Source organism: Hypanus sabinus, chromosome 19 (assembly GCF_030144855.1).
Source record: "Hypanus sabinus isolate sHypSab1 chromosome 19, sHypSab1.hap1, whole genome shotgun sequence".
In the NCBI taxonomy this organism is placed as follows: Eukaryota; Metazoa; Chordata; class Chondrichthyes; order Myliobatiformes; family Dasyatidae; genus Hypanus; species Hypanus sabinus.
The window spans coordinates 50,901,790-50,927,506 of NC_082724.1; the positions used below are offsets into that span (position 1 = coordinate 50,901,790).

A 25,717-nucleotide genomic window follows, 5' to 3' on the forward strand; every position below is an offset into this window, starting at 1 on the left:
CCCTTTTTTGCACCAATACATTTCCTTTTGGACTTTTCTAATCAAGCTGTGCATCATTAAACATGAGATTCTGCTGATGCTGGAAACACAAAATACTGGAGGAATGCAGCAGGTCATTTAATGTCTATGGAAAGGAGTAAACAGTCAATATTTTGGGCAGAGACCCTTCATTAGGACTCAGCCTGAAACGTAGCCTGTTTATTCCCCTCCATAGATGCTGCCTGACCTGCTCAGTTCCTCTAGCATTTTTCGTGTTGTTGTGTTATTAAATGCATTTATCTGGTTACGTATTATACTATTGCTTCTGAGGTACTGTTCTAGACAAGTAGAGTGGCAGCATTTCAGCAGTACAATAACTCTTCAGAAGTCCTTCATTCACAATAAACTGGGGCTCTGTGAGGGTGTTAAAGGCACAATATAAATGCAAGATCTTTCTTTAGCATGATGTTGAATTATAGGCCATTGCTGACTAGAGGAGTCAACACTCACTTCACATTGTACACTCAGACCTGGAGGGACATGTTCATTCTGCATTCCGTCTTTAGTCACTCACTGCACCTCAAAATCCAGTAATAATCTTGGTCTTCCACTAGAAGCTCAGGCATGTGGAAGGACAAGAAATGATTATCTAAATGAATATTTGAGAACATTATAAGAGGTCTAAGTGCTTTGTTTTAAAAATATAAAAAGTTTAATGTATTTTCCTCCTAGACACAAAATAACCCTTTTGCAAATTAATAACAAGTCAGAATTTCTCATCTGTATTTTCATCTTTTTTGCCTGCAGCTTGGCTACAATGGATGACATTTAGCCTAAAATTTAGGTGAGGTATTAATCATACAAACACAAGTCTTTCCTGTGTTTCTGAATTTTATTGCTGTGGGTTTCTATGATACTTGATGTATTTTGAAAGGAAACCAGAGGCAATCAGCTTTCCATTGATGCTCACGTAGGTTAGCATCTAATTTAATTTCTACTGTTGCGTGTCTAGGATGCAGAAAGCTGTTCTATGTAGTGGGTTGAGGCCAACACTGCTTTGCAACCAATCTCTATTCAATCTTCTCTAATTTTCCTATCCTTATTTCTTTTGTTTCTGCTTATTACATTGTTGCCATATCATTTTATTCTATTTTAGGGACTGAAGTCTGTTCAAACAGTTAGTTTCCCTGCACTGTGGTCTTAGAACCTACATCAGTAGCAGTGCTGCCTCACTCCAGCAGGATGTAGCAAACGGTTAATCTGATAGCTTAGATACTGTACTGGAAACCCAAAGTTCCTACCCATATTTATGTGGTTTGTGATTTCAGAAGTAATTATTGTCCCTTGAATAAACTACATTTTAGAGCATTTGGTAAAATGATCTTTAAATTAGAGCTTAGCCTACTGATTTAAGTCTGAAGAGATCTAACCAGGCGTATTGGATTCAGCTTGGATCAAGCAGTGCAAGCCTTGCTAGCACTTTATCCAGGCCAGGATCTGTTCTCTGTTCTTCAGTAAAGTGTGGTGTTTTAAACTCTAACTGAGGAAAAGCATACTTAATACTTTTGTATTTACAGTGATGGCCTTGATAAATATGGAAAAGATTCCAAGTACTTGAGCTCAGTTCAATTCAATACCCAAGCAGACCTCAAATGCAGATTAATCCTTGTCTCAGAGCACAAGACATTCAGTCCATCAGAACCAGGTGTCCTTGTTGAAAGGGCTGAACATTTAGGCCCCTTCCACCAGCTCTTCCCACTTAGCCTCACCAAATCCAGCTTTATGAGAAGCATGTGCACACAACCTATGCAGATAGAATACACAAGTACACAAAAAATAGCAGGTCTAGATTAACAGGCCTTTCAGGCCTACCAAGGCATTCAATATGAAGTCTACCACAACCATTAGCACCCTTTCTCTGTCAGATCCCATTATCTTCAATTTTCCAAACTTTCAAAATTTTAGCCTCCACAACTCTATGGAATATAGAATTCCAGAGAGGTGCTGCTCTCTGCAAGAAATTTCTATGCACCTGAGCTTTAAATGATCAACTCCTTTACTTGAAATTATGCTCCTTTAGACTACAAAACATGGGAGCAGAATTGGGCCATTAGGCCCATCAAGTCTGCTAATATCTCAACCCCAATTCTCCTGCCTTCTCTCCATAACCTTTTATACCAGACTAATCACTAATATACTCAGTAACTTTGCCTCTATAACCATCTGTTGCAATAAATTGCAGATCCGCCCTTCTCTGGCTAAAGAAATTCCTCCTCAACTGTGTTCTAAATGGATGTCCCTCTATTCTGAGGCTGTCCCCTTTGGTCCAAGAATACAAAACATCTTTTTCACATCCACTCTTACTGGGCTGCTCAATTTTCGATAGGTTTCAATGAGATCTACACCTCCCCATTCTTTTAAATTCCAGTGATTACAGGCCCAGAGCCATCAAATGCTCCTCATACATTAACCAATTCATTCCATGAATCATTCTCCTGAACCTCCTCTGGCCCCTTTCTAATGCCAGCACATCCTTTCTTAGATAAGGGAGGGAAAGCTGCTCACAGGACTCCAAGTGTGGTCTGACTAATGCCTTATAAAGTCTCAGCATTAAATCATTGCTCTTATATTCTAGTCCTCTCAAAATGAATACTGTACTAACATTACATATGCCTTCCTTACCACTGACTCAACCTGCAAGTTAACCTGTAGGAAATCCTGTACAAGGGCTCCCAAGTCCCTTTGCACCTCTGATTTTTGAATTTTCTCCCCACTTAGAAAATATTCTACACCTTTACTCCTTCCTCAACATTAGCTGCCTCTCCGCCTATCTTCATACCATCTGCAAAATTGACCACAAAGCTATCAATTCCATCATCCAAAACATTGGCATATAACACGAAAGGAAGCAGTCCCAATAGCAACCCCTGCGGAGCATCACTAGTCACTGGCAGCCAAGCAGAAAAGATGCCCTTTATTCTCACTCTTTGCTTCCTGCCAGTCAGCCAATACTCTGTCTATGCTGGTATCTTTCTGGTAATGATATGGGCTCTTTATAAACAGCCTCATGTGTGGCACCTTGTCAACGACCTTCTGAAAATCTACGTGAATAACATCCACCAACTATCCTATGTCTACCCAGCCTGTTATTTCCTCAAAGAATTTCAAAAGATTTGTTAGGCAAAATCTCATGTTGACTTTGGCCTATTTGATAATGTGCCTTCAAGTGCCCCAAAACCTCACTCTTAATAATGGACCCCAATATCTTCCCAATCACTGAAGTCAAGCTAACTGGCCTATAATTTCCTTTCTTCTGCCTCCCTCCATTCTTAAAGAGCGAAATGATATTTCCAATTTTCCAGTCCACTGGAACCATATCAAAATCTAATGATTCTTGAAAGAATATTACTAATTATATAAGTCTGCAGATGCTGAATCCAAACATGGTCTATTTATTCATTTTCATTGCAGCTGACTGACCAGTTGAGTTCCTCCCAGCATCTTCTGTGAATATTATTAATGCCTCCACAATCACTTCAGCTACCTCTTCAAAACCCTGGGGTATAGTCCATCTGGTCTGTATGATTTATCCACCTTCAGACCTTTCAGCTTCCCAAACACCTTCTCCATAGTAATAACAACTACACTCGCTTCTGCCCCCTCCTACACTCTTGAATTTCTGGTGTACTGCTGGCGTCTTTCCACAGTGAAGACTGATGCAAAATATTTAGTAAGTTCCTCCACTATTTCTTTCTCTGCCATTACTACTTCTCCCGCATCATTTTCCAGCAGTCCAATATCCAATTTCACCTCTCTTTTACTCTTTATTTATCTGAAAAAAACTTACTGTATCCTATTTTATTTTATCTGCTAGCTTTCTTTCATATTTTTCTCTCCTTATAGCTTTGTTAGTCACCTCTTGTTGGTTTTTAAAAGCTTCCCAATCCTCCAACTTTCCACACATTTTTGCTATATTATATGCCCGCTTTTCCTTTTATTCTGTCTTTAACTCCCCTTGTCTGCATGGTTCCCTCATCTTCTCTTTCGAATAGTTCTTCATCTTTGGGATGTATCCATTTGGCTTTTTGATTTGCCACCAGAAGCTCCAGCCATTGCTGTTCTGCCATCATGCCTGCTGGTGTCCCCTTCCAGTCTATTTTGGCGAGGTCCTCACTCCCTTTATGCCACAGTATTACCAATACATCTGACTTTACCTTCTCCCTCTCAGACTGCAGGGTGAATTCTATCATACTATGATCACTGCCTCCCAGAAGTTCTTTTACCTTAAGCTGCCTAATCAAATCTAGTTTATTACACAACACCCAATCTAGAATTGCCTTTCCCCCAGTGAACTCAATCACAAACTGCTCTAAGGCCATTTCATAGGCATTCTACAAATTTCCTCTTTTGAGATCCAGGACCAACCTGATTTTCCCAATCAACCTGCATATTGAAATCCCCCACAAATTTCAGAAAATTGCCCTTTTGACATGTATTTCCTATTTTCCATTGTAATTTATATCCCACATTTTAGATACTTTTCCGAGGCCTGTATGCAATTCCCATCGGAACCTATTACCTTTGCAGTTTCTTAACTCTACCCACCTCTTCCCAAGGATTTGACTTCATTTTTTTTTTACCAACAGAGCCACCCCAACCCCCTCTCCTTACCAGCCTTATGTGTATCCTTGAATGTTAAGGTCCCAACTAAGATCTTCTTTCAGCCACGGCTCAGTGATGCCCACAATGTCACAATCTTTAGCTGTGCTACAAGATCATCTACCTTATTTTGCATACTGCACACTTTAAGTATAACACCTTCAGTCCTTTATTCATTACCCTTTTTGATTTTGTCCCCATATTACTCTTCAACTCATCTCACTGACTGCAATTTTGACCGATCATCTGCCTGTCCTTCCTCACAGTCCCACAGGACACTGCATCTACCTGTAAACCATCTTTCCTATCTTCAGCCCTATTACTCTAATTCCTATGCCCCTACCAAATTAGTTTAAATTGTCCTCAACAGTTCTAGTGAACCTACCCACAATGATACTGGTCCTCCTTGGGTTCAGGTGCATCCCATCCTTATTGTACAGATCACACCTTCCCCAGAAAAGATCTCAATGTTCGAAGTATCTGCAACATTGACCCCTGCATCAGATCCTCCACCACTCATTCATCTGTACTATCGTCCTATTCCTGCCCTGACTACCATGTGTCACTGTGAGTAGTTGGGGCAGCACAGTAAAGTAGTGGCTAGCACAATGCTTCAGTGTCAGTGACCCGGGTTCAACTCCCGTTGCTACCTGTAAGGAGACTGCACGTCCTCCCCATGACGTGGCTTTCCTCCAGCTGCTTTGGTTTCCTTCTACAGTCCAAAGATGTACTGTTTGGTAGGTTCATTAGTCATTGTAAATTGTCTCTTGATTAAGCTAGGATTAAAAATCAGGAGGTTGCTGGGCAATGCAGCTTGAAGGGCCGGAAGGGCCTATTCTGTGCTGTATCTCAATAAATAAAATCAAATAAATAATCCCGAGATTACGACCTTGGAGGTCCTGCTCTTCAGCCTCTTCTCCAACTCCCTATGCTCATTGCACAGGAACTCTTCCCCTTTTTACCCAGGTTATTGAAGCCAATATGCACCACGGCCTCTTGAGAATATTCTGCAGCCACTCTGAGATGCACTTGACCTTAACACCTGGGCAGTAACACGCCATCCTGGTGTGCCACAGGGTCTCCTGTCTGACCCTCTAGCTATCGAGTCTCCTATCACTGTCACTCTCCCTGATATTACCCTTTGCTGATGAGCCTTAGAGCCAGCCACAGTGCCATTAGTCTAGCTGCTGCTGCTGTGCTCTAATAGGTCATCCCCTCCCTAGCTATATCCAAGGGGATATTCGTACATGTTGCTGACAGGAATGCCCCCAGGGAACCGTACGCTTACTTCTTCTGGTGGTCACCTCCCTACTATCTGAAGACTGCACTTTGAGTGTAACTACCTCAGTAAAAGTTTCATCTATGAGGTTTTCAGCTTCTCAGATGGCCTTAAGTACATCCAGCTCCAGCTCCAGTTCTTTGACCTTGTCAACCAGGAGCTGAAGTTGGGTACACTTACTACAGATGTAATCATCAGGTACATTGCAGTCCCAGATCTTACAGAAGGAGCATTCCACTGCCTTAACTACAGCCCTGCCTACATTTGTTATACCCTTAGCTCTAACTCCTGAAGCTTCAGTTCTACAATCAACCGAATTATTCCAAATGACTCAGCACCCTTAGACTATGCTTGTTCTTGCCAGAGCCTGTTGAGCCAAAGCCTGACCACTCTAACACTGTCCCGCTCCCATAATGGCTACTCTGCTTAAACCTTGCGTCTTTTCATTAGCTCAAACAATGATTCATTCCTAACGATATTTGCTATTTTCAAAAAATTATTTGAGACTCTCCCACTAGTGGAAACATCTCAACATTTACCTTGTCATGGTCTTAGGATCTTATACACTCCAATAAGATCATCCGTCATTCTTCTAAGCTGAAAGAAGGTTGTATTCACTTTCCTTTCGGGTAGTGCAGTCCAGGAATTCATGTGTAGTTACCTCTTCTTTCACAGTAGACATTGCCTAAAACACATGATATTATGAAATTATTCCCTCCTTCCTATCCCTCATCTATAACTCGCTCTTCATTTCCTGCACTCCTTTAATCAGCTTTAGTCTCCCCCATCTGATTTCTCATAGTTCATTGAGTTGCACCCTTTCCTCCAACTCAAAGGCTATGGGTTCAAGTCCAACTCTGGATAACCAATCACACACCTGCAGAACAGAGAGACTATGTAATGTTAGCGGTATTTTTTCTCTGGTGAACTATTAATCTTTCAGGGGGTTATAAAAGGTGCCAAAATCAAGTAGGCTTGCAGGTGTTTTGTTAAATATTTAATGCCCAACCAACAACATAAAAGCAGATTATCTGGCCTTTACCACAATGCTGCTAGTGGAGCCATACACGTATAAATGATAATAAGAGGCCTTATATTAAAACAGTGGCTCCTTTTCAAGTGTTTCAATATCTGTGAAATGTTTTGTAATGTTCTGTGAACATGAAAGACAGAATATAAAAGTAAGCATTTAAAATTCTCTGTTTTAGGAGTGAGAAGAAAATTCTGGGGAGACACCTATACAACAATGTCTAAAGCCCATCTAACTAAAAGCATGATAATATATTTCAAATACTGAAAAATTCAAAGCAGTTCCGGTGTGAGTGGAGTAACACTCAGCCACAATCAAAAAGATCCAAAGTTTCGATAATAAAAATGAATGAGACAACTGAAGTAATAGAAAAAAAATAAGAGAATTATAAGTTTATAGCGTGAGATGCAAAGAGGTGGGGGGTGGGGGCTCATGTGGAAATACCAAAATAGAAGCATTGGGTTATGCCGCTTCTTCAGTAATAAAAGTTCTAATTTACAAGCGTTGGTCGGTATAGTGCAGCACGTTCAATGGAGGAAATGAAACAGATCAAATCTGTGCAGTGTGAGCTATGTGAAAACAGAAGTTTCCATCTCTCTGCCCCTAAAAAACTGAACCATCAACCTTGGAAGAGTGCTTCTTTTCACAACATTACAGCATGTGCCACAATAACCAGCCTGAGTGAGGTAGCCAATTTACTGCTAAAGTTTCATCCAAGTCATTTGTTTCATATAGCTCTATAAACTTCTCATCTATTTATAATTGGAACAGAAAAACCTGGGTCAAGAAATTGCTTGAAACTATCATTACAAAACAAATAGCAAGACACCTGGGTAGAAGTTGTTCCTTCAGGCAGACGCAGCATGAATTCATGAAGGGCAGGTCCTGTTTGACAAACTTAATGGCTTTTCTTTGAGGATATAATGTGCACAATAGATAGGAGGAAAAAGGTGGATGTTGCATACTTGGATTTCCAGAAGAGGTTTAGTAAGGTGCAGCATAAAAGACTTATCCATAAATAAGGATGCATGGAGTTAGGGGTAAGTACTAGCATGGATAGAGGATTTATTAACCAACAGGAAGCAGAGAGTAAAAATAAATGAGAGTTTCCCTGGTTGGCAGTCAGAGGTGAGCAGACTGCTACAGGGGTTGGTGCTGGGCCTACAACTGTTCATGATACACATTAATGACCTGGAAGGGGCAATCAAGTGTAGTGTGTTCAATTTCTTATGTTATTAAATAATTGGCAGTTGATGCTGCCTGCAGTAGAGATAATTAGGCTAGCCAAAAAGTGACGGTTATTCTGACTCTTCTCTTACAAGTTTAAAGGCAGGAATATGAAACCAACAGACAGTAGCAAAACTAAAAGTTAACAAAGTAGAATGTGAAACAGACAACCAATGTTTCCCCAAACATTACATGTGACTTAAAAGAAACAGATCATTCCACAATCACAAGAGATCCTGCGGATGCTGGAAATATTCAACCATGCTGGAGAAACTGAGCAGGTCAGACAGCATCTATGGAGGGGAATAAATAGTCAACATGTTGAGCTGAGACCCTTCATCATCCTGTGCTTATGCTGAACAAGAACTTTGTACTCCATATTGTATCAACATATTCTTCTACTGCATTCTTCTTTCAATATTCAACCCTCTTCCCCTTAAAGGCATTTCTGTTCCTTCTAATAATATTGTTACCTTTCTTATATGGCAAGACCTAAACTCTGATTTTCTTACTGGATTTGATAGTTGCTTAATGTTATTGGCTTGAGTTCTTCAGTTTTTAATTTTGGTTGCATTGAGGAATGCTCATCAAATAATGCATTTGGCCAAGCTGGGCATTTTCCATTGTTAGAAAAACCTTAAAACAAATACATCAATTGTTGGTTCATATTTAAAAGTACAGGTGCTCCCCCCCCCCACCCTTTAGAAAGGTAGAGCTCCTATGAAACATTTCATAAGCCAAAATGGTGTAAAGCAAAGAACCATTAATTTATATGGGAAAAATTTTCGTAAAAGCGAAAATCCTCTTTGTAATGGGAAAACAGGTTACTAATGCAGGTCTTTTGTAAAACAGAAGCGGCGTAAAGCGAACATTTGTAAATCAGGGGACACCTGTAATGCCTCTCAATTGATCATACATAAATCATATCTTCATAGTCAAAGACCCCATCACTGAACCACAATTACCCAGTTATATCACTCACCAGGTTATTTTATTACATTTCCACAATTACATGACATTTGTCACTTGTTTATGCACAATGCCCACATATTAAAGCAAAGTGTATAACTGCATTCACAAAATATACTGCCAACCGTGTCAGTGAAGTACAGACATAAAATCACATTTTAAATAGGTTTTCAAACATATTTTAGTCATCCTCAGTAAAACAATCACGCATTGCTTTTATTTATGACCCCCAAGTAGGAATGACCAGTAATCAACATTATACTGGACAGGCTGAGTGAGCGCATGCATTTCAGAAATTATGAGCTCTGCTGACTCTTGCTGAGGTGAACACACACCACCTTGTTTATCTTCCACTAGTAGCTGCATTAAGCAATGATAATGGAGTTGTTATGTAACCACAGAAACTAATCTCTATTAATCAAGAAAAATATCAATGGTGAAAATCCTTAAGAAAAAATGTCAAATGTCAGAGCATGCATGTCATCATCCAAAATAATCAGATTGTTTACAAAATATTTTCACATTTACACATATTTCCATTATCAGCTACTCACACAATAATACTACCCTGGCAAATCTGCCTTTAATTTACCCCCTTATCCAAGATTCTTGGTCTAGTTCTAATGCTTGAGACAAACTTAGTGAGTTCAACTGTACTGAGTGTCCAATAACAGTAACTGCATCCATGCCACAGCTGAAAAGTCAGGCCTCACTTCTCAATCATCCTACCATTTAGCGTAAGATCTTGGAACTCTCAGAAAACAGTTCTCAACTCATGTCAGGTTCCAGTAGTCTTTCTAGAAATAATACAGCTAATTCAACCATATACTTTGTAATCAAGGAAGAAAGTGATTGTGTGGTCAGTTGAAGATTAAAATGACAAAGATACAAATATACAGGTGATGTTTCTGATTGTAGAAATGTAAAACCATGGGGCATAAGCTCATAAATCTAGCAAAGAAATGTTTCTTTACTTGGAGGACAGTTGAAATGCTGTAATCAGTGCCATAGACACATTTAAAGGGAAAATAGATTGACTACATAAAGGAGAACTGAATAAAGGTTACACTGACAGGCTGAAATGAGAGAAAGAGCTGGAGAATGTTCTTGTGCCACATCAACATAAGCCATAGATAGGCACAAAGCAAAAAGAAATGGGGAAGATACCGGCCCCTGGAGTTACACTGCCTTTCTACAATGTCACAAATGATCCATCTCCAAAATACAGATGACTGTTTCCACACTATGAAATCATATTGTCTTGTCCACATTTTGTGTTGTAAGCTATGTATGTTTCATAGCTATGTATGGTAGCTATGAAACAAAGTTTGACATGGCAGATAAGCAATTAAATTTACGTAACCTGATAAAATGCAAATACTTGGTCAGCTTAATCACTGTCATGTCAGTTCATCTCCAACCTGGGTTCTAAACACTGTTTATATAATATGGCCCTTTGCTACCATGAGAATGCTACGTGTCAGAGTGGGATTACCAGCTCTGCTCCAGAAATCAGACTATGTCACATTCAATCACATAAAATGTAATCAGATGACAATTATGTGACATATCGCATGGTGAAATGTCAAATACAGATCACACTTCAGCAAAAATATGCCGGATTAAAATAACTTCTGACAAAAGTACTAACACAATCTTGTGACTTAGTATAAGCAAATGATGAAACAAATAAAAAAGACCTAAATTAATTCATTGAATGCTATTCCAGAAAGCCAGCTTCAGTGAGATACCTCTGAAAGAAACTTTAAACATGTCTAACACAAATGCAAAGCATATTGCCCTCAAAAATTAACTGTATAGTTTTGATGTTTCTTTCAGTATTATACATTTGTAAGTCCTCTGTTCTTCTGGATTTACAAACATTTTGACTCCTCCAGGTCAACTCACAGTAATGCAGAAATACCACCAGGCACTTTTTGAAGTAAGTCACTCTTGCTCCCTGGGGCACGCAGACTGCATTATTCCTTTTGTGCTGTTGCAGGAAATCTGGACTAGATTACCTGATAGCAGACTTAACTGGGTACTGGTAAACCAACAAGGTCTTCACAGCATGTAGTTGAGTTGAGACTCCTTTAACTCCGTCTGTTAATTAACTTTCTGGCCTCCTTCCCTCACACTTCACCTTCCACGAACTCCTCCCACCACTTCTATATCTAACTCCCTGAAACCCCTTCAATCCTCTTGACAGGTACATGGTTGGGAAAATTTCATGGTTTAGACGATAATGCGCCAAGTGCAGACAAATGGGACTAACTTAGATAGGAATTTTGGCTGCCTGGACAAGTTGGGCCAAAGGACCTGTTTCCATACAGTGTTACTTTATTTTTTATTTTATTGAGATACAGTGTGGAATAGGCACTTCCAGCCTTTTGAACTACAATACCCAATAATTCTGCAATTTACTCCCAGCCTAATCACAGGATAATTTACAACAACCAATTAACCTACTAATTGGTATGTCTTTGGGCTGTGGGAGGAAACTGGAGCACCCAGAGGAAACCCACACAGTCACAGTGAGAATGTACAAACTCCTTACAGGCAGCAGCAAGAATTGAACCCAGGTCACACATACTGTAAAGCATTGTGCTAACCACTACACTACTGTTACCACCCCATGGTATGACTCTATTGCCTTACAGCTGCTAGCCCACCCTCCTCCACCAATTCCATTAGTTTATTCAAGGGCAAATCAGGGAATTTCAAATTTAATTACAGAATATAATCTGTTCCTTAATCATGATAAGAGTACCGAGCTAATTACAAAATATTTAATCACATGACATTACTCTTACAATTTTTCTCTGGACTTTCAACCACAGGCAGTACATTTTCTAAATCCCTGAACACTTATATGCTGTGTGTCCAAGTGCTTAAGGCATTGGTCTAGTGATCTGAAGGTCGCTAGTTTGAGCCTCCGCCAAAGCAGTGTGTTGTGTCCTTGCGCAAGGCACTTAACCACACATTGATAACACCGGTGCCAAGCTGTATTGGCCTTTGCCCTTCCCTTGGACAACATCGATGGCGTGGAGAGGGGAGACTTGCAGCATGGGCAACTGTTGGTCTCCCATTCAACCCTGCCCAGGCCTGCGCCCTTGCACCAGGGCGCAAATCCATGATCTCTCAAAACCAACAGGTGCCTATATATTATATACTCTGCCTTAGGCATCAAGTATAAATGAATTTTGCAGCAGAAACCTAGTTTACAATCAGAGTCCTGATGAAGGGTCTCAGACCAAAACATCGACTGTTTATTCTTCTCCATATATGCTGCCTGACCTGCTGAATTCCTCTGTCATTTTATGTGTGTTACCCCAGTGTGACATACGGTCTTTAGTATCCCATTGCAACCACCAGCCTACAATAATTATCTGGTACACAAGAATATCTGGGACATTGTACATTAGTGGCTGACCTGAACACTCTCTATGTGTTTTTCTGGTTTTCCTTTCCCTCCATTAATTTGTTCTCTCTGTGCTCCAGTTTACACTATTTCCCCTCCCTGGTTTGTTTATACTCTCTCCTTCCTTCCATTGCACTATATGATAGAAAGAATAGAAACTGATTTATATTGTCACAATGTGCAAACCCTCCATAGCCCAGCCTATCAGGTTTGATTAGAAGCCATTAGGGTGAAGGTATAACAGCTGGATGAAGGCAAATCTCTCAAGCACCAGAACAACCTCCTCCAACAAACTTCTGACCAAAACAGGAGGACTGGAGGGAAAAAGATAGTGATGACGTTTTTAAATTTTTGTTACATCAGGAATCTATCTGGTTTAATATTCCATCATCAGGTCAATTTTAAAAATCACATTTTGAAAGAGAAATCCCTAGCACTGCCAAACTTCCTCCTTCTGTATTCCTTGCACAACTCAAGTCAACAACCTAAATGCCACTTGCAATTATATAGCATCTTTCACAACTCAAAATATCCCAAGATGTGTTTTACAGCCAGTGAAACAAAAAAGAACAGAAAATGAGAGAAATGCTGAGTGGGTCAAGCGCTTCTGTAGAAAGAAGTTCTACAAAAGGTCATCAACCAGAAGGTTTAACACGGTTATTCTCTCCACAGTTGTTGCCTGACCTGCTGAGAATTTCCACTATTTTCTGTTTTTATTTCCCATTTGTAGCTCTACAGCTTTTACTCTTAAAGATGATACACCAACACAATATGGGAAACGCAGCAGCCAATCTGACAAGCTCTTGTAAATAGCAGCATCATAATGATCAAATAATCAATTTTAGGAATGTTCATCAAGGGATTAGTACTGTCCAGGGAACTCCTTTATTCTTCATCAAAAGAGTAGTCATCTTCTTCAGTGCAATTGAAGCCACAGTTGAACAGCTCATCTAAAAGACTACAATGATAAAACATTTTTGCAGTTACACAATTTGTGATCAACACCTGCAGTGGGGCTTGAACTCAGATCCATTGATTCAGAGAAGAGAATGCTACCAACTGAGCCAAAGCAGATTCCTGAACATAAAAGTGATACCGAATGATCATAACAATCTGGAGAAACTCAGCAAGCCAGGCAGCAACTATGAAGGGAAAGAAATGGTCGATGTTTCGAATCAAGGTTCTGCATCACAGTAACCTATCCCTCTGTTATATTTTGGGAGATGTGATATAAATACAAATACTCCTTATTCTTGAAGGCAAACTTTTTTTAAGTATACATTAACAAGTGCAAGTACAATACAATGAATTACACTGCAATGAGCTCTACATGTGTGAATTTTACCTTTCTCTGGAAAGTCAGATGCATTCTATATACTAGTAGCTTCTCATCACTGCCACATTTTCTTTTCAGAGACTTTTCTGCTGTTGCTACATTAAACTTCCAGACTCTCTGAACCCTCCCCCCACCACCACTTCTTTGGGTTAAAGCTGTCATAGCCCTCCATCTTTTACTCATCACAGGTCTTAGTCATCAAACCCTAGACACTTCACCATTGCCTTTTGGGATAAGGAATGGTGATTAATGGGTTGTCTCACAAAGCCACTCAACAACAGCCCCATTGTTGATCTCAACTGAAAGTCATATATTTTATGAAAAATTGTGAAATATCACACGGGAGGCAGATAGGTGGGTTACAGTCAGGAAGGGGAAGAGGCAGGTACTAGAGAGTACCCCAGTGGCTGTACCCCTTGACAATAAGTACTCATGTTTGAGTACTGTTGGGGGGGACAGCCTACCTGGTGGGAGTGACAGTGGCCGAGCCTCCGGCACAGAGGACAGCCCTGTAACTCAGAAGGGTAGGGTTAGAAGAAAGAGGTCCATAGTAATAGGGGGCTCAATAGTCAGGGGCTCAGACAGGCGTTTCTGTGGAGGTGACCGGGAGTCCCGGATGGTAATTTGCCTCCCTGGTGCCAGGGTTCGGGACGTTTCTGATCGCGTCCAAGATATCCTGAAGTGGGAGGGTGAAGAGCCAGAGGTCGTGGTACATGTAGGTACCAATGACATAAGGAAGGAAAGGGGAAGAGGTCCTGAAACGAGAGTATAGGGAGTTAGGAAGGCAGTTAAGAAGAAGGACCGCAAAGGCAGTAATCTCGGGATTACTGCCTGTGCCACGCGACAGTGAGAGTAGGAATAGAATTAGGTGGAGGATGAATGCGTGGCTGTGAGATTGGAGCAGGGGGCAGGGATTCAAGTTTCTGGATCATTGGGACCTCTTCTGGGGCAGGAGTGACCTGTTCAAGAAGGACGGGTTACACTTGAATCGTGGGGGGACCAATATCCTAGCGGGGAGGTTTGCTAGGGCTACAGGGCGGACTTTAAACTAGTAAGATGGGGGGGCGGGAGACAATTTGAGGAGACTATGGGAGGGGAGGTTAGTTCACCAGTGGAGCAAGTAAATAGACAGTGTGTGAGGGAGGAAAGGCAGGTGATGGAGAAGGGATGCGCTCAGCCCGAAGATGTAGGGGAGAAGAAAGAAAAGGATAATAAATTTGAATGCATTGTTAGGGATGGAAAGAGAGGAGGAGATGGAGAGTATCTTAAATGTATCTATTTTAATGCTAGGAGCATTGTAAGAAAGGTGGATGAGCTTAAAGCGTGGATTGATACCTGGAATTATGATGTTGTAGCTATTAGTGAAACATGGTTGCAGGAAGGGTGTGATTGGCAACTAAATATTCCTGGATTTAGTTGCTTCAGGTGTGATAGAGTAGGAGGGGCCAGAGGAGGAGGTGTTGCATTGCTTGTCCGAGAAAATCTTATGGCGGTGCTTTGGAAGGATAGATTAGAGAGCTCCTCTAGGGAGGCCATTTGGGTGGAATTGAAGAATGGGAAAGGTGCAGTAACACTGATAGGAGTGTATTATAGGCCACCTAATGGGGCGCGTGAGTTGGAAGAGCAAACGTGTAAGGAGATAGCAGATATTTGTAGTAAACACAAGGTGGTGATTGTGGGAGATTTTAATTTTCCACACGTAGACTGGGAAGCTCATTCTGTAAAAGGGCTGGATGGTTTAGAGTTTGTGAAATGTGTGCAGGATAGTTTTTTGCAACAATACATAGAAGTACCGACTAGAGATGGGGCAGTGTTGGATCTCCTGTTAGGGAATGCGATAGGTCAGCTGACAGATGTATGTGTTGGGGAGCACTTCGGGTCCAGTGATCACAATAGCATTAGCTTCAATATAATTATGGAGAAGGACAGGACTGGACCTAGAATTGAGATTTTTTATTGGAGAAAGGCTAACTTTGAGGGGATGCGAAGGGATTTAGAGAGAGTGGATTGGGTCAAGTTGTTTTATGGGAAGGATGTAATAGAGAAATGGAGGTCATTTAAGGGTGAAATTATGAGGGTACAGAATATTAATGTTCCTGTTAGGGTGAAAGGAAAGGTTAAAGGTTTGAGAGCACCATGGTTTTCAAGGGATATTAGAAATTTGGTTCAGAAAAAGAGGGATGTCTACAATAGATATAGGCAGCATGGAGTAAAGGAATTGCTCGAGGAATATAAAGAATGTAAAAGGAATCTTAAGAAAGAGATTAGAAAAGCTAAAAGAAGATACGAGGTTGGTTTGGCAAATAAGGTGAAAGTAAATCCGAAAGGTTTCTACAGTTATATTAAAAGCAAGAGGATAGTGAGGGATAAAATTGGCCCCTTAGAGAATCAGAGTGGTCAGCTATGTGTGGAACCGAAGGAGATGGGAGAGATTTTGAATGATTTCTTCTCTTCGGTATTCACTAAGGAGAAGGATATTGAATTGTCTAAGGTGTGGGAAACAAGTCAGGAAGTTATGGAACCTATGACAATTAAAGAGGTGGAGGTACTGGCGCTTTTAAGAAATTTAAAAGTGGATAAATCTCCGGGTTCTGACAGGATATTCCCCAGGACCTTGAGGGAAGTTTGTGTAGAAATAGCAGGAGCTCTGACGGAGATCTTTAATATGTCATTAGAAACGGGGATTGTGCCGGAGGGTTGGCGTATTGCTCATGTGGTTCCATTGTTTAAAAAGGGTTCTAGAAGGAAGCCTAGCAATTATAGACCTGTCAGTTTGACATCAATGGTGGGTAAATTAATGGAAAGTATTCTTAGAGATAGTATTTATAATTATCTGGATAGACGGGATCTGATTAGAAGTAGCCAGCATGGATTTGTGCGTGGAAGGTCATGTTTGACAAACCTTATTGAATTTTTTGAAGAAGTTACGAGGAATGTTGACGAGGGTAAGGCAGTGGATGTAGTCTATATGGACTTCAGCAAAGCCTTTGACAAAGTTCCACATGGAAGGTTAGTTAAGAAGGTTCAGTCGTTAGGTATTAATGCTGGAGTAATAAAATGGATTCAACAGTGGCTAGATGGGAGATGCCAGAGAGTAGTGGTGGATAATTGTTTATCGGGATGGAGGCCGGTGACTAGCGGGGTGCCTCAGGGATCTGTTTTGGGCCCAATGTTGTTTGTAATTTACATAAATGATCTGGATGATGGGGTGGTAAATTGGATTAGTAAGTATGCCGATGATACTAAGGTAGGAGGTGTTGTGGATAATGAGGTGGATTTTCAAAGCTTGCAGGGAGATTTATGCCAGTTAGAAGAATGGGCTGAACGTTGGCAGATGGAGTTTAATGCTGAGAAGTGTGAGGTTCTACATTTTGGCAGGAATAATCCAAATAGAACATACAGAGTAAATGGTAGGGCATTGAGGAATGCAGAGGAACAGAGAGATCTAGGAATAACTGTGCACAGTTCCCTGAAAGTGGAGTCTCATGTAGATAGGGTGGTGAAGAGGGCTTTTGGAACGCTGGCCTTTATAAATCAAAGCATTGAGTACAGAAGTTGGGATGTAATGCTAAAGTTGTACAAGGCATTGGTAAGGCCAAATTTGGAATATTGTGTGCAGTTCTGGTCACCGAATTATAGGAAAGATATCAATAAATTAGAGAGAATGCAGAGACGATTTACTAGGATGTTACCTGGGTTTCAGCAATTAAGTTACAGAGAAAGATTAAACAAGTTAGGTCTCTATTCATTGGAGCGTAGAAGGTTGAGGAGGGATTTGATCGAGGTATTTAAAATTTTGAGAGGGATAGATAGAGTTGACGTGAACAGGCTGTTTCCATTGAGAGTAGGGGAGATTCAAACCAGAGGACATGATTTGAGAGTTAGGGGGCAGAAGTTTAAGGGAAACACATGGGGGTATTTCTTTACTCAAAGAGTGATAGCTGTGTGGAATGAGCTTCCTGTAGAAGTAGTAGAGGCCAGTTCAGTTGTGTCATTTAAGGTAAAATTGGATAGGTATATGGACAGGAAAGGAGTGGAGGATTATGGGCTGAGTGCGGGTAGGTGGGACTAGGTGAGATTAAGGGTTCGGCACAGACTAGGAGGGCCAAGATGGCCTGTTTCCGTGCTGTGATTGTTATATGGTTAGATCAGAGCACTGGATGGATGGAGAATATTCTTGCATTCTTTAACTATTCAGCATTATTTTTTTCTGGTTAGAGAGGGCACCTCATATAGATAGTTTATTATGTATTTACTGTTTTCCTTAATAACATGTTAAGACATTAAGAGATAAAATACAATTCTAGGAAGTGTTTAGTTTGATACTGAAATTAAGGTATGTGGCATTTGCTACATGGTATATGGAATAAAAGATGAAAAATTGGCACTTAGGAGGGAGACTGAAGATCTGATTGAATGGTGCCACAACAACATCTCACTCAATGTCAACAAAGCCAAAGAGCTGATTACTAACTGCAGGAGGAAGAAACTGCAGGTTCATGAGCCAGTTTTTATTAAGGGATCAGAGATGGAGAGGGTCAGTAACTTTAAATTCCAAACAATCTATCCTGGGACCAGCATGCAAGCGTCATTACAAAGAAGCCATGGCAGCAACTCTTTCTTAGCAGTTCGTGCTGATTCAGCATATCATATAAAACTTTGAAAAGCTTCTATAGTTGCACAATGGAGAATATTTTGACTGGTTCTATTATAGTCCGGTATGGAAACACCAATGCCCAAAAACAGAAAAACCTACAAAAAATAGTGGATACAGCTCTCCCCACCACTGAGCACATCTATGAGGAGCACTGCCACAAGAAAGCAGCATCCATCATTAAGGACCCCCACCATCCAGGCTATGTTGTCTTCTTGCTGCTGCCATCAGGGAGAAAGTACAGGAGCCTCTGGGCCACACCAACAAGTTCAGGAACAGTTATTATCTTTCAACTATTAGACTCCTGATCCAGGGACATAACTTCACTCATTTTAATACTGAGCTGATTCCACAACCTATGGACTCACTTTCAAGGACTCTACAATTCATCTTCTCAGTATTAATCAATTTATTATTGTTACCAGTATTTGTCTTCTTTTACATATTGGTTGTTTGTCACTACTTGTTTCTGTAGGTTTTCAATGATTCTATTATATTTCTTTGTTGTAAATGCCTGCAAGAAAACTAATCTCAGAGTCGTATATGGTGACACATATGTACTTCGATAATAAATTTACTTTGAACTTTGATTTACCACCCTTTAGTTAAATAAATTCCTCCTCATCTCTAGTCTAAAGGGACTTCTTTTCTTCTGAGGCCATGTACTCTAGTCCTCAATTCCCACAGTATTGAAAACATTCTTTCCATGTCCACTCTATGTCTTAAGAGATACAAACAATTCTAGTAATGTTTACTTTGGTACTGAAACTATGATACGTGGCATTTAGCCCCATCTTGTGTCTGATGCTGGCCATGACATATCACTTAATCTTCAACTTGAGCTAAAAATATCTGTCACTGTTCTACTGATTGGGAAAGAAAACTAATATCTACCACTCATTATCTTTCTGTTTTAGGTCAATGGAACCAAGTGCAGTACTGGGCTAAACAATTGCCTTGAAACTACAGCTCCAAAATTCAGTTTCCCCTTTACCACACTACCTGAAGCTTGGCTGCTAAAGAATTTAATGCTTCAGTTTGACAGTCTAAATCCTACATCTGGTTTTGCACCATTTGAAGAACTGTTTATCTCTGTTCCTAACTCACTCTCCCCACTGTTGAAATTTTTATTCATGAATTTTCACTTCAATGTTCTGAATCTTCCTTGTTCAACACTTGAACTTCAACCCAACAAAACTCCACAGCCCAGAATCCGACCAACAAAGAGACCTGCTCACCTACCTCATTGACTGTCATCAACCTTCAGACTGTCTGCCCTAATAAATCAAGTTCAGGATCTTCATCCTTATAGATCACCACCCTCCACTTTCAAGGTCAAAGTAAAGTAAATTTATTATCAAGGTACATATGTGCCACTACCTTGAAATTCATTTTCTGATAGGCATTTATACAAAATTTTTTTTTAAAATACGGTAATAGAATTTACGAAAAGCTCTATATAATCAAAGATCAACAACCAATGTGCAAAAGACAAATTGTGCAAATAAAAACAAACTGAGAACGTGACTTGTGGAGTCCTTGAAAGTGCTCCAGAGTTCTCAGCGCACTTGACTAAAGTCTGTTTTGCTATGTGTATCAAATGAACATATAAATGAGAAGCAGGATTTGATCTTAAAGCTACATGCCTGTGTAATATCTCTGCCCATGCCCATTCAGAATCTGAATCTGCCTTAAAAATAGTCAAAGACTCTGCTTTGAAGAAGTGAATTCCAGAGGCTTACGAGCCATCTTTCTGTTCAACAACTGGTAGCTGAACATTCATTGATCCTGTTGGCACAATGCAGTTTCACGCTTCTTTCTTTAAACCCCACCTTCAACTGTTTTTCCAAATCCTCCTCTCACATCCAGCTTGAAAACAATTATCTCCAGAGATTAAGCTGTTTCAAACTAGGCCAGGGGTCGGCAACGTTTATCACTGAAAGAGCCAATATGGACCCATTTCCCACAGAAAAGAAAACACTGGGAGCCACAAAACCCGTTTGACATTTAAGATGAAATAACACTGCATACAACGGTTTTTTTTGCCCTTATGCTATGTATAAACAAACTATAATGTGTTGCATTTATGAAATTGATGAACTCCTGCAGAGAAAACGAAATTACATTTCTGCATGCAACAAAAACATTTTGAACTCTGAAAAAAAGACGTTGGGTTGAAGGTTACTCCATAGGTAGCCTACCTTGGATCGAAGAATTAAAAGAAAACGCGCACTGGCGGGTGTCAGGCATTGGCAGTGGTGATGTATATTAATAGCGATAAAAAACACATTGTAGCGGTGTAGCGCTACACGCAGCGCTAAAATAAAGACACTACAGTCAAATGTAACTTTATTCGAACTAAACAGCCTTGATTTAAAGCCTCCTCAACCCGTCCCCGTGGGCGCGGATGCTCCAAAAGACATGTACTCACAAACCCCCGTAGGCTATCTCCCTTAGCCGGAACGGTGGCTAATTGTGAGCCGGTTTGGATGTGCCAGGAAATGGGGTCTCCACAACGTTTTTAGATTGTACAAGATCACCATAATCTTCAAATTTTGAATTACATTTCAAAAACTAACAAACTACGGGGAGCCGCAGCACAGAGATCAAAGAGCCGCATGCGGCTCCGGAGCCGCGGGTTGCCGACCCTTGAACTAGGCATTAGGAAGCACAGTTGTGCGACAATTTTTATTGCTTCAAATCCTTCATCAACTGCTACCCGTTTCTAAGATAAGGACTGGTTTAAATACAGCTAACAAAGAAAAGCTTGTTCTCTTTAGCAGTTGGTACACTTCTTAAAACTTTAGGCACAACATTAGAAGATTTCTGTTAATTAGTTATGTTTACTTTTTTGACAGTTAGCACAGCCAAATATCATTCAACTGATCAAAGCCTGTTACACACTCAGTCAGAGGAATCAAAGGCACTGAATAATGTAAACGTACATTGCACCAAATCACTTCTATTGGCCAACACTTTGTTATCTTCAAAACCACCATACAGTAATGAATAAAATAAAGACAAAAAAATTTGCAGATGCTGGAAATCCAAGCAACACATACAAAATGCTGGAGGAACTCAGCAGGCCAGGCAGCGTCAATGGCAAAGAGTACGGTCAACGCTTTGGGCCAACTCTTGTCCAGTGACAGAGAGGTCTTGTTTCCTCTAGGTTAGGGTTCCCAACCTTCTTTATGACATGAAGCTTTACCATTTACTGAGAAGTCCGTGGACCCCAGGTTGGGAACCCTTGCTCTATGTGGCAGCTTTAAGATAGCTGGCAAATCAATTTTTATTTGCTGTCTTAGTGGCTATAACATCAAGATTACCATCTGAATGATACCACAGTAGCATAACAGCGCGGCACTATTACAGCTCGGGGCAATGGAGTTCGCAGTGTAATTCCAGGTGCTCCAGCTTCCTCCCACAGTCCAAAGACATAGCAGTTCACAGGTTAATTAGTCAATGTAAATTGTCCTGTGATGAGGCTAGAGTTAAATTGATGGGTTAGAAGGGCCTGTTCCATGCTGTATCTCTAAACTTAATTGTATTTATTTAGTTTAATTAGAGACACAGCACAGAATCGGTCCTTATAGCTTTCGAGCTGCACCGCCCAGAAACCGGAGACTTAACCCTAGCCTAATCACAAGACAATTAGCAATGAGCAATTAAGCTAGTAACCTGCACGTCTTTGGACTGTGGGAGGACAAAGGAACACACAGAGGAAACCCAGGAATTCCACAGGGAGCAACCATTAGAGATGATGTCGGAATTGAACTCCAAACTCCAACACCCCCTGAGCTGTAATAGTGCCCAGCTAAGTGCTACTCCTGTAGTCAATAATTTTATTAATGAAGGTCAGTGGGCCAAAAAGCTCTTTTTACGATTCTACCTACCTGCGTGACCATGTTCAAGAAATTACAGATCTGTATCCCAGATCCCTTTGTTCTAGCGCACACTGTTCACTGCTATTCGCTGTGTAAGACCTACCCTGTTGGTCCTCCCAAGTAAACACCTCACACTTGGCTGCATTATATTCCATCTGCCATTTTTCCAGATGGTCCAGATCCCACTGGAAGCTCAAAAGCCCTCCTCACTGCCCACTTTGCTTCCAGTCTTGGTGTAATTAACAAGCTTGCTGATCCAGTTTACCACATTATCATCCAGATCATTAATACAGATGGCAAACAACATACCCAGCACCAATCCTTTTAGCACTCCACTAGTCACACGCCTCCAGTCAAAAAGGCATCTGCTACCACTCACTTCTCCCACTAAGCCAACACTGAATCTAATTACTACTTCATCCTGAACGCCAAGCGGCTTAACCTTATAGACCAACTTTCCATGCAGGACTTTGTCAAAGGCTTTGCTAAAGTCCATGTAGGCAACTTCCACTGCCTTTCCCTCACTGTCTCTCCCGGTAAACTTCGTGATAAACTCTGTAAGACTGGTTAGACAGAACCTACCAAAAATAAAGCCATGTTGACAATCCCTAATTCAAGCTTGTCTATCAAATACTTATATTATCCTGTTCCGTAGAATATCTTTCAAAATAATTTATCCACTACTGAAATCACACTCATCAGCCGTCATATGCTTACAGCCTTTCTTGAACAATGGAATAACACTAGCTATCTTCTAGGGCTCCACCACCTCACCAGTGGCTTAGAACACTTTAAGTATCTCTGCCAGGGCCCCTGCTATTTTTGTACTGGCCTGCCACAAGGTCTGTGGGCACCTCATCAGGCCCTGGGGATTTAACCCCCTAATTCACCTCTAGATAGCCAGTACCTCCCTTTCTGTAATCTAGAAATGGCCCATAACCTCACTACACTTTTACGTCACTTCTAGTCCCTGTGTCCATCTCCCATGTAAATAGAGATACAAAAGATTTCTTTAAGATTTTCTCCATTCTTTGGCTCCATGCATACAACGCTGATCTTCAAGAGGACCAAACTTATCCCTTGCTATCATGTTGCTCTAGCGTACCTATAGTAACCCTTGGGAATCAACTTTATCTTGTCTGCCAGAGTAATTCTAACTGTCTATAACTGATATACACATCATTTCCCTTTACCAGGGCCTCAATATCCTCCAATAGCAAGATTCCCTAAACCTATTATCTTTGCGTTTTATTTCCTGACAGGAACATTCAGATTCTGTACTCTCAATATTTCACTTTTATAAACCTCCCGCTTACCATGCATCTCTTTGCCAGATAGGTCTGCTTGATTCGTAGTCACCTGGAAACAATGAACATGTTCACACGCAGAATTACCAGGTCAAACGTGTATTGAAAGATTTGCAAACCCGCGTATCGACGAATCCTGTTATGTCGCATGACTAGACAATAAACAGTCACCTGGTGATTAGGACAATAACCTATCCCAGTCTATGCCTACCAGTTCCCTTGAAATTGGACCTTCTCCAACTTAGAATCCCAATCTGAAGACCAGTCCTATCCTTTTCCATAACTATATTAAAGCTAATGGAATTATGATTACTGGAGTGTTCTCCTGCACGTTTGTGTTGCCTGCCCTGTCTCATTCCTTAAGAAGAGATCCAGTATTGCACTCTCTCTAGTTGGAACCTCTACATGCTGGTTAAGGAAACTTTCCTGAACATATCTGACAAACTCCATTCTATTCAATCCTTTAACAGTATAGGAGCCTCGGTCAATATGTGGGAAGTTAAAATCCCCTGCTATCATAACCCTATATTTCTTGCAACTGTTTTCTATCTCTCTACAACTCAATTGTCCAAATCCATTTTTCTTAAAACACTGTAGAATATTTATTCCCACTAGTCAATCTGGAAGTTTACTTCAGGTGGTAATCAGTGCTGAATTTGCTTTTTATTATTTTGAACATGTGGCACTTGTCTTATCACACTTATTTCATGTAGCAGATTTGCTATCTTCATTCAAATAGTGCCCATACATGTACAATCTCTTCTCAGAAGGTAGCTTTCTAAAGTGAATAGACCAAAATGGGTGAAATCCATTGATAGGCCTATCTATCAATATTACCCAGTCTTGTTTTGTTCTCATATTCTCACAAGAAATGGCACAAAATGCAGATGAGATGACCAATGGGGGGGGGGGGGGGGGAAGATCAGGTTACCAAGTCATGATTATCTGTTTAACCTGAGTAAAGGATTTTTTCCCTATCACCCCTTAAGTCTTTATGTATTGCTTCAACAGTTGGCTTGAATTGGTGAGGTATGACCCTGTCAAGAGCCAGTCCAAGTTGATCAGACATACAAACAAGCTGGAAACACTCAGCTGGTCTGGTAACACCAATAGAAAGACAACCTGTGCTTCTGCCCATCTCTTAAATTTGAACTTCCTCAAAAGGCAGGACAGCTTTTTCTTTCAACTGCAGTCCTAAACTGTGGAATCCAATACTTGAAACTATAAGGGATGCAGACTCATGTGACACTTTTAAATAACAGGTCAAAACCCATTTATTTAACCTTGCTTTTAACAAACATCATTTTGTCTTTTGTTTTATTTTGGCACTTTATCCCGTTGTAAAGCACTTTGAATTACAACGTTTGTATGAAAAGTGCTCAATAAAGAAGTTATTATTATATTTGTATTATGAACATTTCATACCTTTCGTCGACAAATGTAACCAGCTATTTTTAAAAAGTTATATCATTTGCATTTCCCACATTTAGGTGGATAACAAAAAGGTCATCTAAAAACTAAATGGTTGATTTTGGCCCTGTCGTTCAGGTTTCAAGTACGTTGCGCTAAAAAAAAATGCAAACTTTCATTGCCATCTGTTTAAAAGTAGCATAAATGCAGTGGAGAACTATATTTTGCGTTAAGCCCAGCATTTTATGTGTTGAACTAGTGCGTGTGTAGAAGGCCTGGGAAGTGTAATAAACGCTGCTCTACCTGCAGGGGAGGCAAGCCCTCATCATCCACTCCATTAATGACTGGCACTGGCAGGTTCTCCAGGCCGCAGCACACGTCAAAGGTCACGACGCGGCCTAAGCCAGCTGCAAGGGCACTAGAGGCGGCCATTACCCTCACACTCTTAACTACACACAGTGGAGGTCCAGTTTCTCACTGGACTCGCGGACTCTCCGCTACTTCCACGACCAGAGGTCACAGCATGCCGGCCCGCCATCCGCCAAGCGTCTTCCCCCGCCTC

The 25,717-nt window shown here is 40.7% G+C and overlaps 1 protein-coding gene across 7 annotated transcripts in view; it reads right to left on the reverse strand.

Annotated features, from left to right (window-relative positions):
* setmar (SET domain and mariner transposase fusion gene) overlaps window positions 1-25,716 on the reverse strand; it is a 180,158-nt gene extending 154,442 nt beyond the window's left edge. For 6 of the 7 annotated variants that reach the window (XR_009506846.1, XR_009506841.1, XR_009506843.1 and 3 more), the window contains exons 1-2: window positions 25,459-25,598; window positions 6,457-6,602 (exon numbers count right to left, since the gene is read on the reverse strand). Coding sequence is in view for 1 of the 7 variants with exons in the window: in XM_059944394.1 (XP_059800377.1) it covers window positions 25,459-25,587 (129 nt within the window). In the remaining 6 variants the exon portion in view is untranslated. Of the gene's footprint in view, window positions 1-6,456; window positions 6,603-25,458 lie in introns of all 7 variants that reach the window. The other variant, XM_059944394.1, reaches the window with a different exon arrangement.
* Window position 25,717: the final 1 nt, after the last annotated feature.